We start from the raw sequence: 16692 nt of genomic DNA on the forward strand, positions 1-16692 counted from the left end.
AAATGGTAAATTATTCACATGAAATCATAATACAGAAGATGCAATAACCCATATTTTTTACAGTATTAAAATAAATTATGTACACTTTACAATCCAAACAATTATGCCAGAAAAAAAAAAATGTAAGCACATTTGGGAAAGCAAATTGCTTGCACGCACACGCAAAAGAAAAAAAAAAAAAAAAAAAAAAAAAAGGAAGAAGAAGAAGAAAGGAAAGCACACACTGATAATGGGCAGATATTTTCTAAATTTACTAAAGCTCAAAACCAAGTCCATCCTCCTGCCGTCCTGTGCTCTCTTTGAAGGAGAATGGTGTGAAGGTGTTTGTTTACTCAGATTGTCCATTTTCAGAAGCACTGAAATTTGAAATGTGCTGACTGAAAAAGATCGAACGTTAGCCATTTAAAAGGAAATTTATGAAATCTTTATAATCTAAAATGTCCTTCTCAATGCTTCACAGAAAGCATGACTTCCTGAAGTTTCATTGCCCAAACACTATTTTGGATTTAAATATATCAAAGTTTGGTAAGGGTAACATTCTTATGGTGTTGTTTTTTAAAAAATAAAAATAACAAATGAGGTACTCAGTATCAAATTCTCTCTATATTATTAGGCTCAACGATTGAGTTTTGCTTTGAGTTTTCTATTTTTTAGGTTTTATTCTGAAATCAATGTGCCTGAAAAATAGCCCTAAATTTATCATTTCACCCTTTGGCAACCAGAATCCAGAGTTACCCTTTCAGAAGACACGGCATGAGCAGAGTCTGAAGAGATCAACTATGGGTGCTCTTATGAATCAACATATCACACACCATTCTGACACCAGGATTCTGCAAATGGCCCAGAATGTATCACACAGGACCACACACACACAAGTGCACATACACACAGTGGCCGAGAATATTCATCAAACTTTACAAATTTTCACACTCAGCACATTTAGCTAGTCTTAAAATGCCTTCATGCAGAGCCCTGGAGACACACGTCAGGGGTGGACATTTGCCTCACACGTGCAAGGCCATGGGTTCAATCCTCAGTATCCCTCATGAAAAATAAAACACAGTCCCTGGTTTCTAAATCATAATTTATTTAAGGAAAGATAGTATATGTCAGATAAAATTTTCACGTAAAAAATTTAAAGACATTAATAAATATCTAGCAAAAATATCTACCCCTTATCTCTGATGAGTTGGCCATGTTTATTAATGATCATGACAAAAAGATGACATTTGCTATCCATTGTCTTTCTAAACTACGCTTAACATTCTTTAGACTGTCAGTACTTTAAAGAAGAAAAAATCATTTTATTTTGCTATCACAAAATTCATAGTGAGAAAGCCAGGTAATTAAGAAAAGATATCAATAGTATTCTTAAACACTAACAAAACTGTGTATGACAAGGAATAAAACAGTTAACTGAGTTGCCTCATCTTTTACACTAATTTTCACTACTGAGTGATATAATTACTTTTCTAATTTATATTTTAATCTTTTAGAGAAAATAGGGTAATTATAGCTGAAATAGCAAATGTTTCTATTTTAGCTTATCTACTTTTACTAAGTAGAAAATAAATTTAAATTCACTGAAAAAGTTCTCTATAAGAACAACATAAATTTGGTTTTAATACATGTTCAATGTAAAAATATCATTTCATATAGAAATAGTTTACAAATTAGAAAACTTCATATAACCACTACATTTTAAGGTCGTACAAAATACAGGAGAATTAACATTAAGTAAAGGAATGAAAACACTCAGGTGTGTGTCATCTTAACACAGGCCAAAACCCCGGGAGCTGTATTCTGAAATCTGTAGGATTATGTATATATAATTAAGACACAAATATGGACTCCTATTATAAGCTAGGTAATTCTATTACTTTAAAAAGGAATTGCTATGAAAACAAAAGAAAGTAGTTATAGAGATTTAAAAAATGCTAATTTGTGTATTAAGCAGTCAAGTTTGGGTGTTCTTCCCACACCCCCACTTAGAAGTTGAGCTCAGAGGGCAAGTGTAGAACCTTCCCCTTGGAACAGGTCTAGGGGCACAGCTGTCAAACTCAAACTCATCCTTCTGATGGAACACTTTTCAAATCCGTAATTATGAGACTGCATATACCAGTTTTTCTTTAAAAGTAAACATATGTATATGTTTATTGTATGTATGTGTTTTAGAGAAGCTACTTAGGAAACATAATATCCAACAAGACAGAAAATAGCATCTGAACTGAAGGTACAACTCAGCAGCTAGAAGCTGTCCAAAGACCTACACTGTAAGCTTAGTGGAATGAAAATCCATGTAAATACACGTTAAAAAAAAAGTTTATTAAGGCCTACTTTCTTTGTGGAATTCTTGAATGGCAAGAAAACATTTCTATCTCTAGCATTAATTTTCAAATATTATCCAGTAAACTCTGAAATATCAATCAAAATATAAAAATGTCAATCCCAAAGATAAACACTTTCCTCCCTGTTCTGTCCTCTAATCCTCTCGTTAGTTACTATGGCAACTAAGACATGGAAATTTAAGTTTTCCAGAATTATAAAAACAATGTGTGACAATTTAAAGCAACATATGAAAATAAACCTAATAATGGGTAAGCTAACCATTTTTAAGTGTTGCTGTTGTAAAATTCTAACTGCAAATTGTTCAATAAGAATGCTGCACATTTAAGATTCTCTCTCCAGGCCTTATAGTTCTAAACTGCATTAATTTTTCCATATAATTAAATTTACTATGTCTCTCTATGAGAAGCAACTTAAAAATTCTACCTCATAACTAAGGCAAGAGATTCCAAATAAACCTCTCACACAAGAATAAACTTCTCTGTGAGGAGCCTTTCTAAGGGTCACAACTTGTCTCCATTATCCACACTCAGCTAATGAAGCTGAATGGTAAAAAAGTTGGAGGAGATGCTAATACACTGGGCTGGTCTGTTATTCCTGGCATCAGGTGTCTAAAATGCACTTTAATTTTGGGAAAAGCTACAAAAAGAAGAGAGAAAGAACACACTATTCGTGTATTACTGTTAATATTCATATATTACTGTTAATATTCATATATTACTGTTAATATTTGTATATTAATTACTGCTAATGATCTGATGCTATGTATGGTTAGCACACCTGTCTTTCAAATAGCCAAAAACTCCTATAAATTAATCTAAATTGTAGCTGTATAATTAAGAGCATTACCTAAAATTCAAACATAAAAAAGTGAAAATGTAGCGGGTTAGGCAAGTAATTTAGTGATAAGTAGTTTAGAGTAAGTATTTCATATACACAAGGACCTAGATTCAATCTTCAAAAACCAAGAAAAACAAAAATTAGTCCTATTAGCATAATGAAGTACCATTAATTTATTAGTAGTGTAACAGTCATTGCTAAGGGACAACGCACTTGAATTTTTCTAGTCTATACATTTTCATTTGCAGAGTACTATTAAAAAACTAGATGTCTAAGGCTGGTCAATTAATAAAAAGCAAAAGGAAAACTATAGTAAAAAGGTTTATATTTAGTTTAAGAAAATGAATTCCATATGAATATTACTCAATAATAACTAAGTATTTTATAGGCCTTATAATTTAATAATACCATTTAGGATATTAATTTGATATCTAAGATTCTGTATTTAATATACTTAATCTTTTTAAAATTTTTTTTGCTTTTGGAGATATCATTTCTCTGTATAACCAAGACTGCTTTTAAACTTCATATGTAACCCAGATTAGCTTCAAATTCTATTCTCCTGCCTCAGCCTTCCAGGTACTGGAATTATAAAGCTGTGTTTCATTCACATCGGCTTTTTAGTTTTTTATTAAGGTATTAGAAATTATATTTTATGCATCTGAAAGTAAGAGGGCATAAAAACAAGCTTGACATTTTACTGTCAACAAAACAAGATTTTATAAAGTTGTTGAAGTCAGCATTAGTGACAAATCATTACAAAGCAACTCCAGTGACAAATTACTGAAAGTCTTAAAAATGTAAATACATTACAAGACAATGGTGGACATATGATTTCACATAAACAAAAAAAAGCTAAAATATGACTGTACCCAGCACCCTCTTTATAATACCATTTCTTATGGTTGAACATTTCAAATGTTATAAAGAGGAGTTGTTTTTACTTGAGGGCAGCTATACTTAATTCTGTGGTGATTTTAAACTATGTCTTTATAGGAGAGCCTTATAATGAGGGTGGAGAGTATTGAAAAGCCACACTACACACACAATTAGGCCATCATGCATTTCAACCCATTATTAAACTTACCCCTCTTTTGAGGCTTCTGAAAGAAGGAATTCTGGGCTTCCCTGTTTTTATTTCATTCATACAATAATGCACGGGCTCAATGGAGAGTGTGAGAAACTGGGACCCATTAGGAGTACTGGATGTGAATAAACTAGTAGGGGTTAAGGGTGGGGACTGTGGCTAATATGGAAATAAAGAAAGGAATCAATAAGCCAAATGTGCATAGTTTGTTGTCCTAAATGAAAATTCTATTTCTGGCAACATATTTTCACAAAATACACTTTAAAGTTTTCTATGAAAATAGAGAATAAACAAAGTTTTGCTAAAGCTATTATCTTTTAAAAGCCAGTTACTTTTAAACAATACCATTTCACTTTTTTTTTTTTTTTTACAAACTGATAGATTAAAATAAAGAGTATACAAATTATATTAGAACAATATAACCTAGACTAAAATAATTTTTTTCTGGATTTCAGCATGTTAGCATCATAATGGATTCTATATAGGTTATATTTAACTTGTACTTGTCAAGAGATAAAGGCATCAACTATAGTTAAAGTTATCACACAAAATACTTCTAAAACTGTATCTGATTACTATAACAGGCAAATCTTCCCACCATCCCTGGCTTTCCTCTCAGGTCATCTCCTCTCTTAAACAAGCACTGGTGTCTCATCTTTGTAAGCTCCGGCTCCTGTGCTGTGACCAAGAGAGGGCTCACCACCCAGCCTCTTCACTGGACGGTATTATTAAAAGCATAGTAAAGCCCGAGTTACCAATAAATGTGTTTTTTAAAGACAGTAGCAGTTAGATAATTTGAGTTAAATTTTATATACTTTCATATGCCAAGATCTAAGACTAAATTAAATTACTTAAGCACACTTTAAAAAATTACAGTGTATCAGACAGAAGGAATACATCTCTCCTTACTGGTCCAACACAACCACTAAATCGACAAGAAAGACAAAGTGCTGGTTTATCCCCTTTGCTCTTGTGTTGAGCTATGTTTGTTTAGCTTCTAAAAATTAGTAGGACATCAAGATCTGGGGCTTGACAAGAAGAGCAAGATTCTCTTAGTAAACTAGAGGTTCCTAAAAGCTGAAGTTAAATCAAAAACACTAAGCCCTTCTCATGAAAATTGCATATGGATAATAAAAGGTTATAGTAGCATGAGCTCTAACAGTTAATTTGACGCTGTTATCATTTATCCCGACTAAGAATCCCCGCTGTAGTAAGCAGTAACAATACGACATTGCCTTAGAATTCTGGCACTCTATATAAATAAAATGTAAAAACATGTACTTTAACTAGATATTAAAACTCAGTTAATATTCTTCCACATTATTAAGTGCTCAAGGTATAAGACTGTTTTCTAATTAGTGAAAGATTAATTGAATCATTCAAGCTGAATGAAATTACTCCTCTATAAGTCATAAATTATTATCCATTCAACGTCTTTTTCAACTTACTAAGTAAGAGTTTGATTAGCATATGGGGATTTTATGTTTTTTACCTTTGGCTTCTTTCCAAAGAGCCACAGCTTGCCCTTGGCCTTCCCCACTGTGGACTTGGAATCCATCTTGCCGCTCTCCTGTTTGGCTGCGCTGATGGTCCCGTCAGAAATGGTTCTGTAAATGTGCTGACTGTAATCTTCAAATGGAAAGTCTCCTGGAGGTTCAAAGCCAGACTTGAAGGAGTCTACAACCATTTGAGAATCCTATACATAAGAAACAATTTTTTAAAAGTAATTTTGTTAACAGTACATTCGCTTTCAAAAAAATTTTTAAATAAATTTTAAAAAATAGTTCTATAGTAATCACCAAAGGCTTAAAGAAAATAATTTCTCCCTGAATGTTAGAAAAAGCATTCAATATATCAATCCCAAGTGAAAAAATATAACACACACATACTTTGAAACTCTCAACTAAAGAAACTAAAAGGCCCTCCTTTTATTATTATTAAATGCAGGGACTCAGTTACAGACAGGCTAGTTGCGAGCTTTCACTGAAGGGCTTGCTCTGAAGACTTGAGTACATGGCACATCTCTGACACTGTTTCCCCTCAGGATGGCAGAATCTACCTGTCCATGCTTCTCAGGAACTCAGCATTTACTGCGAACTAACGAGATCGAAGACTATGCTGCCCTTTGCCTAAGCTGTGATGCTTCTGGCTCTATGTTCTCAAGAACAAGACTGCGCTATGACCTTGACTCCTGATGCCCTCTTCTTCTTCCTCCTCCTCATCACTATTTTACACTGTTTCTTGATCAGCTCAAGCACTAATTCTTGCATTCAAGATGGACTACACAAGATCGATCTGACAACACTAGATCGATCTAACCACATCCTTCTCTAAACTTTCATTAGAATAAGAGCATAATATAATTTAAACACATAGTTCAAAGGTTATAATCTTGGATTAGAAAAAAATATTGGAAAGGAGAGGGCTGCAAGTTTCTTTTAAAGAATAAGAGTTGACCTTATTGTAGGAGTCTAACTTACGCGAGGCTTTCTCACACAAAGTATAATTAAGAAGCAAGTATCCCTTAGGTCACTTTACTTCTTTCCCAAACCATCTCATTAACTCACATGCACAGCCCCACCACACGCACCAACTCAGAGACAGTTACACAGTACTTACTCTCCTTTCATCAACTGATTTTGCTGCAAGAATCATTCCTTCTAAACATTTTGAGATGATAGGAATAACTTTGCGTTCTGAGTCTGCAAACCCTCTGTAACATTCACTGAGTTTAATTGTCCTTCGTTCATCCATTTCTTGTAGTTGCTAATAATCCAGAATTCAAACAAGGAGGGAAATTGAATTTTCTATTCTGTAGAACCATTAGTGACCTCCCCAAAAATATTTCTTCCGTATTACACTTTTATTTTAGACCTTTCAATGGTGCCATATAGACTTAATAATTCTTACAATCTAAAGCCTGTTAAATAAATAATAAAAGGAGGAAAATACAAGGCCTTTAATACTCATATTAATAATAATAATCTAAAACATTAACAACTGGCAACCAGGTCTCTGCTCCACACCTCCCCTACCCTTTTCTCTTGAATTTGGGTAGTTTTATGCTTTCAGGAAATGTTCCATTTAAACACCAAACTCTAGCATTAATCCCTGCCCCCTCTTTTAAAGCAATTATCCATAAGACACAAGTCTAAGATGCGCTCCTTAAACTGGTTCAGAGTACTGGAGTTAAGAGCTAGCTGGATGAAGGATCACAATTGATGGCCTACAAACAGGGACCCAGACCTTACTACAGACTGCAGCTCAGAGTTGAGGGCATGAAAGGCAAACAGTAAGTCACATCACCAAATACCCCCTCTCCCAAACTCACTATGGGAAATATGCTAAGACAGGTACATTCAGCACGTTAAAAGTCATGTTTGCACCCTTGCTCTTAGCCAGTACTGGCCTTTCTCCTCAGCTTCTCAAACTCTACTTCAGATCACTTTTTGTTGTTACTTTCTAAAGTCTGGGGACTTATTTTGAGACCTTTCCTTTTTATTTCTTTGTTTGATCACAAAACGAGACTGCTCTAAGCAAGTTCCAAAGTGGCCCCCAAACACAATAGGTAATTTACTTATAAGTTGAATTTTTGTGCCATAATAGTACCATAGGGAACTGCACTATTAGGTGTGGCCTTGTTGGAGAAAGCCGTCACAGGCTCTGAAGGCATGAGCATATATATATAAGCTCCATCCAGTGTGGCAATTAGTCTCCTGACTGCTTTCGGATCTAGATGTAGAACTCCTAGCTCCTCCAGTACCAAATCTGCCTGCATGATACCATACTTCCTACCATGATATTGGACTGGATCTCTGAACCTGTAAGCCAACCCCAATTAAATATTTGCTTTTATAAGAGTTGCCTTGGTCATGGTATCTCTTCACAGCAATAAAAGCCCAAACTAAGACAATAACACTAATAATAAACATACAGAAAAGTCTGTGGTTTTAAAATAATAACATCTACTTTTCACATAATATAATTAGAACAAAATTTATCAACAGTGAATTTTATACCTAGTGAATTCAGAAATATTCTGATTTCTAAGGTATAATACTTGAGTTTTGGAACTGGAGGTGTAATATCATGTAAAACGCTAGGTTTTATTTCCAAACTGAAAAAAAAAAATTCCAACTTAAAATTAACTCTTTAGCTAGGCATGGTGGTGCATGCCTTTAATCCCAGCCCTGGGAAAACAGGAGCAGGTGGGTTTCTGTGAGCTCAGGCCAACCAGGGAAGATAAACAGTGAAACCTTGTCTCAAAAAAAATTCTCTGAACTCAACTAGACTAAACTTACCTTGTAAATCTGAGGAATTACCACATAAAAATGTTTGTGCTGTTCTCCATTAAAATTTTGCAGCTGTGCAGCATATTCATTTTTATTCTCATCAGCCATATGTGTACGAAGGTTCAACTGCTGTTTGGCCTACAGGCAAAAATGGTCCAAATGATTGCCAAAAATAAAGTGATTCATTTTTCTGAAAATTACAGCAAACCTAAATTGTGTTATAGATAACCCAACAGGTAATGAAAATGCTTCCAGATCTTACAGAGTCTCCTTATGACAATCCCTCTGTCCCTATGAATGAGCTCTCCTCTATTCAATACTATAAATAGTCTACTTATAAAATTCACAGAAAATAATAAATGAAACTAAAATCATAATAGATGTAAATAATGATTAAAATGTTGAGTACTGTAATACTCAAAGTGTTTCCATCTCTAGAAAACCAGAGGCACTTATTTAAAATAGTTCTGCCTTTAATTTCTTGCACAAAGTCAAAGGAGTATTATCTTCTCTGACAAGAATGTAAGTAAAACTGTTAGTTCTAACACAGTGAGTATTAAAAGCTAAACAAATTTCCTAACTGATTGGGTTGGTTTGAATATGCTTGGCCCAGGGAGTGGCACTATTAGAGAAGGTGTGGCCTTATTAGAGGAAGTCTATCAATATGGACATGGGCTTTAAGACCCTCATCCTAGCTCCCTGGAAGCCAGTCTTCTCCTGTCCGCCTTTGGATGAAAATGTAGAACTCTCAGCTCCTTCAGCCCCACATCTGCCTGGAAGCTGTCAAGCTCATGCCTTGATGATAATGGGTTGAACCTCCAAACCTATATGCCAGCCCCAATTAAATGTCCTTCTAAGCATTGTCTTGGTCATAGTATCTGTTCACAACAGTAAGACACTGATTAGACTCTGATCTAAATTAGGAAGTAAGAATTGGTCTCCACAGATTCCACACTGCACACCAGCAGTCTCATGTACATACAAAGGCTGAGGCCAGAGAGGCAACAGAGTGGCAGTGCAACCTGAGCACAACATGGCAAAAGTAAAGGAAGAGAGGGAGGGTGGGAAGAAGTGCGAGTGCTGTGTGTGCTGTGTATACATCAGGGCTATGAGTTACAGAGCACACTATTTTTTTTTTTTCCTTTCTTTTGCTAAGGATTGAATGTAAGGGCTTTATCCTTGCTGACAAGCACTCTGGTTTGATCCTCATTCCCAGTTCTATCTATCTATCTATCTATCTATCTATCTATCCCTCACTCTTAGGATGCTAGCTTTTACAGATGCAGTTACTTAGCTTCTAACACTAGTTTATAACTATATCTTGTTAATTCAGAAATAAACTGACTATGAAAGCAGGGTAGCCAAGATCATAGATAAGTCCACAAAACCTTATTTAATCCACGGCACATCACAAGTTCCTGCAAGTAAATACTATGGAAACTAAATACTATAAATCAAAGTACAAAGTATTTCTACAGAGAAAAAAAATGAAATGAGACAAAACCTGAGGTTCCAGCCTAGAACGTTTCTTCACACACATTCTTTTTCTCCTTCTACCATAAACTATAAAGTGGGACAAAGATTCCAAGTCCTAGCCTCAAGTCCTCCTGACCTGCCAGGGGACACTCCTCAAGGTCCCAGCTAGGATGGAGGTTTCGGCAGCGTATAAAAAAGAATAAAGCTACAAGCTCAAACAATTGAAGCCTAGTCTAATTTTCTAATAATAAAGAGATTTCAAATAACTGAACATTAAGCCATGAACACTGAACTCCTGAAAGTTAGGATAAACTAACTAGCAGCCGTCTTGTATCTCGGTTTCCCCATGCTTAGTGACTATGTAAAGCTAATCCTTGTAGACAAATTCAAGGGTTAAATGTGACTCCACTAAACAAGTAACTTTAAATTGCCTGTGACACAAATTTGAATAACCATTATTTGATAATGACTCAAAGAAGTGTTTAAAGGTGAATGTCAACTTTGATACATGTCCCATGCTCAAAATACTATACTATACAAAATACTCACAATACTATCGAGTAACACATTATTCAATTATGAATATGGTATAATGCTGGAAAGGAAATCATATAATTAAAATTAGGATATAAAAACTTAAATAGCAGGATCAAAGCTCATAATGGATAAAGATGTCCATACAAATTTTAAATACAGTATGTAAGTTATAAGAGGCACATTCTCATACCAATACACATGTAAAGACAAGATAATCATGAACTCAATCATGGGAGTCAGTTCAAACATGGTTGCCTAGATCCTAAACACTCACGTCATATTAGCAAGAACTCAGTGCTCAGATAAGGGAGGTAATCAAAATCAGAACTGATCAGACACACAGTATTACAGTCAGTTTTAGAATTATTATTCAAAACTATTATTTAAAAATGTATTTGACATTTGTCTATGTAACTCAAAATGTGAAACAGAGATGAGTACAGCCTATATAAGGAAATAATAAAGATGGGGGTGGGGTGGGAGCTAACTGAACTCTATCAACTAACAAAGGAGAAACTAAGAAACAGCAGTTACAAGACCAATCAATCTATCAGCAAATTACGCTACAGAATAGCCAGCTCAGAATCAGTGACATGAATTTCATTGAGTAACCAGGTACCATGGTGATAGCTCAATGCTTACATTCTGTAGAGCTGCTGAAGAGGACTACTGAGTCACACCCAATTAGCATACTTGGGCTGTATCTCAGTCTTTTTATTCAATTTAGGAATAAGGAAGAAAAAACTCCTAGCAGCCAGTTTATCCTGAGCATTATGAATGCAACTAAGGCATTATGTTATCATTTTTCCTTCTCAGACCAAGTAAACAACATTTGCATATTTTAGCTTTAGATATAATAATGACGCAAAGGTGTGCCTTCTTTCCATGCATGTAATATTTGGTTATCAAAGTAGGATTGTTGACTGTACGCAATGACTACACTCCAGTAATAATACTGTTTTATAGCAAGTTTAGAATAATCCTCACCTTTTCAACATCTGCCTTGGTGGCATTAGTATCATTATCCAACCTTTCATAACTCTGCTGTGCTTTCTCCGCTTCTCTGCATTCTCTTTCAAATTTCTTTTTACTCTGTAAAGAAAATTTTAAAAACTTATTTGTAAAGTAGCTTAAATGTTCCTAGTGTGTATTATGTACAAATGAACTAAACAATGAAAGTAAACTTTGTTCTTTCTAATTTGGAAAACTAAATGTATTATAACCAACTTATATTGATTCTAATATTTATGTCGTAAATATCAGTTATTGGTTATTGACAATAAAGAAAAATAACATGAACATAATACTCAACTCAAAACATATCTAATTCTCTGTCCATAACAAGAAAAATTTTATTATAAATGAGTCTTCTTTGGTTGGTATTGGTGTTTGCTTCCATGGTTTTTAATCAAAGAAGCACAATACAGTTAAGATGTGGAAATATACTTTCAAAGTGATTTGATGTTGTTTCTATCAGATATCTCAGGAATATGATCAGCAGAGACACAAGACTACTTGTTTTTGTGTTGAGTTTTTCCTTAAACCAACAAAAACTGGGTTGTACTCTGTGGTCCAAACTGGGCTGGAATTCACTTGTGTAGTTCAACCTATCCTTGAACATTTAACCTTCCTTCCTCAGCCTCAGAGTGCTAGGGTACATGTGTCACCACATCCGAGTTTTATCTAATTCAAATTACTATTACTTTAAAAAAGCTATTTATGATTGCTCAGCAGTTAAGAGTACTTGCAGCTCTTGTAGAAGACCTGGGTTGGGTCCCTGTATCCACAAGATTGACTTGTGGTTCAGTAACTCCTGTTCTGACACCCCTCCTGTCCTCTAAGTGCACGAGGCACACAAATGTGCACATAAAAACATGCAAAAAAATTTTTCATTCATAAAAATAAAAAATTTAAAAGCTATTTACAACTGAGATATAATATATACACATGCACACAAGTTTAATTTTTCAATAAACACTTACTGCTATTTCAACCCACATTATTTAAATCTATCAATTTTGTTCTCTGGTTTCATTTTCTCCTAATGGTTTCTGACATGTATAAGTTTGAACTCATACCAGCTATCCCAGTCTATAGTTGTTTTCTTGGGGCTTCCCTTTCCTATAATCTTTGCATCTCTGCTATGTGGACACACTAGGCTCACTATCATCCTGCAGGACCACATTCAACAGTAGCTTTCAGGAAGGTTTGTACAATATCATTTTTAAGGTGAGAAATGTTTTTATTGTTACCACCCATCCCATCCCATCCCCGGCCACCATGTCTATGCTTTCTGAACTCTGGGACAGCCCTTTACCACCACTTTTAAGTGGCTGAGTATAAAGTTGGAAACAGTTTCCTTCAGAGATTTAAAAGTACTACTCTATGATTTTCTGGTTTGTATATAAGTAGGCTGAGATACGCCCAATCCTGTTCTAATTCCTGATTCATTGTAAACGACATGTTTATTTTGTTGCTGTCTTGTTTTGTTGCTGTGACTAAATCTGTTTCTCTCTTAGGTATCTGGAACCTCTCCTAAGAGTTTAGAGATGTCATGTACACAGCTCTTTAAGAGAGGTTACAGCATTTGTTTACATATTCATTGAGGGGTGTGTCCTCACAGAGGTCAGAGGTGCATGTGCAGGAGCCAGCCATCTCCTTCCACCGCCGGCTATGGGGTCAGAGATGAGGATAAGTGTTGATAGCTTACAGCACTGGAAGCTGGCAAATTCTTTCCTCCAGAAATTCATGACTTTACATTTGAAGGCATTGTTTTCCTTGACTTACTTTTATCCATCTTTTTTTTTAATCTAGCATGGTTATTTTGAAAATTTGAAAATTTCTAATTTTATTATGTTGTTTTGTATTTCTAACCTCTGTCTGTTACTTTTACTTTCTGAAAGATGTCTTCAATTTTGTCTTTTTCTCATGGACTTCTTATTTCTCCCTATATGAAGTTCTTTTCTTATTTACACCCTCAATTTTAATAGTAGCTACCTTTATTTCCATGGATATAGCATTTCCTCTATTCCACAGAGAAAATTAATACCATTTTTAGATATTCTTTTTTTTTAACCTCTTTATCCTTTCATAGTTGCTGTTTCTTCTAAGTTGTTTTTTTTCTTCTATATATTATTGTGGTCTCTGAACTGATATTTTCTTTCACTGTCTAGGAATCCTTGTTTGTGTGTTCTTCCTTTAAACTTCCATTAAATCTATTCTAGGTGGGGCTGGCTAACCCTGGTCTTTCCCTCTGGAGTGAAGCAGCCAGGTAGTTTCCTTGGAAAAACCCTGTGTAATTCCCCGACTCTGTGACTCTGTGAGTTTGTAAGAATCCCCAGAGAAAGCCTCTATTAAGTCTGTGCCTGGAAAACGCTTTATGATCTGTGTTCTGAGAATTACTCAGAAAAAGGAAGCAGAAGACTTGAGTATTTTGTACTGACACAATCCCACTGTGGTCCAGTGGCTATGGGCTGACACAAATTGAGAACAGTAACAAACAGGTGTTTTACATTATGTATCTTATTTGTAGAAAAACATACACTTTTCTTGGAACATCGAAGCAATCACAAGTACAAATGAATTAAAAATATTCCTTCCCCCATGTATAATTATACAATATAGAAAATGGCATCTATTCCCTATTCTTCCACAGCAGAACCTGCTTTCAATACAGAGGCTGTTAATTGCTGTGGTTTGCTGTCCCAGTCTCCCCACAGGCTCATCAAAGGCACCTAGGAGGAAGTCTGCTGGGGTCTTCTGCCAGTTTTATGTCCTTGATTAAAAAAGAACAGTGAGAAAGAAATGTTCCTCTTTCCTTGCCCCTGGGTGCAGCCACGCTGAAGAATAGGAAAGAGCACACTTCGATGAAGCAAGCACAGAGGACATGGGGCACTAGTGAAGCCACTCCACGGCTGACTAGGGAGCTGCTGTTTCTGAGCTCTGCACTTAGGAAACTGTAAGTTGTCATCTGGTGCCTTCTGACTGCAACATGGTGCTTCTAACATTAATCTCCTTAAGTTCTGACCACTCTGTCAACATCTACCTCATGGGCCACTCTCTTCTGCCCTCCTTTTAAATGTCACTGTTCATCCCGGGAGCAGTGACTTCTAACTTCTTCCTTCAATTGTTTCACGTTCCTCATTTCCCGTTTGTTAGAGCTCCCTTTAACTATTCCGGACACATTAGGTTTCTATAATTTCGTTGTGACTAAAAAGAAAAAGAATTAGGAAATAGGCTGCTATGTTTGCTTCTACATATTAAATATAAATAATGCTGGTCTCTTTCACTGGACTCCAGGCTCCACAAAACAAAAGCCGTGTCCTATCTATTTATGAACATAGAGGGACCAGGACAAGTAAAGGGCTGACTAGGGTTGAATTTACTTTTTCATAATATTGTTAATGACTGAAAAAAAATACATTATTTGAAATACCTAACTTTTGTAATGGTTCTGTCTTACTTTGTAACCTTTGTAACTTTTCTTAATAACTGCCAATTGTTCTAAAGGCGAGTCAGCACGTATTGTAAACAGATTTATGTCAACACCCATGTCTAGAGGAACCAGCACCTCCTGAGTATAGGAGTATGTTATTCTGTGCAAATGAAAATAGACACTCTCTCGCATACTTATTAGATGCTAGATACTAAAGATGCCACTGACTAATTTAAATTTTAATAACTAAAAATCCTCCCTTAAAGTCCTGGTGTAACCAATTACAAAGAAAATGAAAACAGAGTATTAATATACCTGAGAAGTCTAAATCAGCATTGGTGATTAAAAATCATTGACACTTAAATAAAAATAGAATCTAAGTTTTAAATATTCATTTTAATAGGAAAACATAAAAACATAGCAAATATATGCATGAGCCTTCAAAATGCCAAAGATTTGCATAGTATGAAGAGACACCGGAGTACCTTGCATGAACTTGTAGATTTTCAGTCTTCAAGCCCCTCTGACAATCACAACTAGACATATTAAATACACACACACACACACACACACAACTTTCTTCAGCACAATTCTTAAAGACTACAGTTATCTATTGTAAAAAAATGCTAGCAAAGAGCCAATCACTTGGAAACCTGAACATTTAAAAAGTTCATCTTATACTAAAAAGTCTTTCAATCAAGCATATCAAGTAATAAGACTATAGTGTCTATGTGGACACCTTGTTTATGTATAACAGAACCTTTTTAAAAATCCACTATAAAGGACCTTAGGGAATTTTAAGTAAACAGTATGCAGTATGTTTTCTAAGTCTGTTCTATAAGGTTTTTTTTTTTTCTTCTGCAGTTAGAAGCGTACAGAATTACTGGACTACTGAGCTAGAAGAAAGCTCTTCTGTATTCATATGTTAAAAAAAGGAGGGCCAGAGAAATCTAGTCCATTAAAACATTCAAAAACCACAATCTTAGTTCTCTCCTCTCAAGCAAATAGTTTCCCAAGATAACTGTTTCCTTATTCTCCAAACCCCACTTACTGGATAAGTATCTCTAGTATTTATCAGGATATGAAGACTAAAGAATTTGTCCCACTATTTACATAGGGAAAAAGGAAAATGAAATGAGCTCAATCCTTTATATTTCTTAGTTATTATACAGCAAAAAAAATTTTGGCAGATTATGAATAATAGCTCACCTACTACACAGCCCACAGATTGAGACCTGGACACAGCCTCCAGGAGCAGGTGTCGGGGATACAGGGGGGAAATGGCTTGGTGGGCAATGGTACTTGCTGCTAAACCTAATGCACTGAGAATCAAGGGACCCAGATGTGAAGCTTCATGGGGCTTAGGGGTAAGTCTGTCTGTGCGTTTTTCATTAAACATGAAAACACTGTTACTCACATTATCCATCTGTTTCCAACACATGTCAAGGTATTGTTGAGCTTTTCGTCCTTCTTGGAGATGCTGAAGATTATAACCATCAGCAAACAAACAGAACAAAAATAATTACATTTATATACAAAGGGAATTCCAACATCCTCAAAAGGCTCTTAACTTTTTTTAAGGTGATAAAATATATACATGTATATATAGTTATGCATCTTTAGAGTTACAAAGAAAGTAAAAAAACTTATTTAAAATACATCTTATAGGTTACTTTAAT

At 35.1% G+C, this 16692-nt stretch overlaps 1 protein-coding gene across 4 annotated transcripts in view; it reads right to left on the reverse strand.

Annotated features, from left to right (window-relative positions):
• Nucleotides 1-16692, reverse strand: part of Fnbp1l (formin binding protein 1 like) — an 83803-nt gene that overhangs the window by 13628 nt on the left and 53483 nt on the right. For 2 of the 4 annotated variants that reach the window (XM_029475133.1, XM_029475132.1), the window contains exons 5-10: nucleotides 16431-16493; nucleotides 11566-11670; nucleotides 8575-8703; nucleotides 6893-7039; nucleotides 5766-5969; nucleotides 4274-4432 (exon numbers count right to left, since the gene is read on the reverse strand). In XM_029475133.1, the coding sequence (XP_029330993.1) occupies nucleotides 4274-4432; nucleotides 5766-5969; nucleotides 6893-7039; nucleotides 8575-8703; nucleotides 11566-11670; nucleotides 16431-16493 (807 nt within the window). The remainder of the gene's footprint in view (nucleotides 1-4273; nucleotides 4433-5765; nucleotides 5970-6892; nucleotides 7040-8574; nucleotides 8704-11565; nucleotides 11671-16430; nucleotides 16494-16692) is intronic. The other 2 variants (XM_029475134.1, XM_029475135.1) reach the window with 1 other exon arrangement.

Source organism: Mus caroli, chromosome 3, assembly GCF_900094665.2.
Source record: "Mus caroli chromosome 3, CAROLI_EIJ_v1.1, whole genome shotgun sequence".
In the NCBI taxonomy this organism is placed as follows: domain Eukaryota; kingdom Metazoa; phylum Chordata; class Mammalia; order Rodentia; family Muridae; genus Mus; species Mus caroli.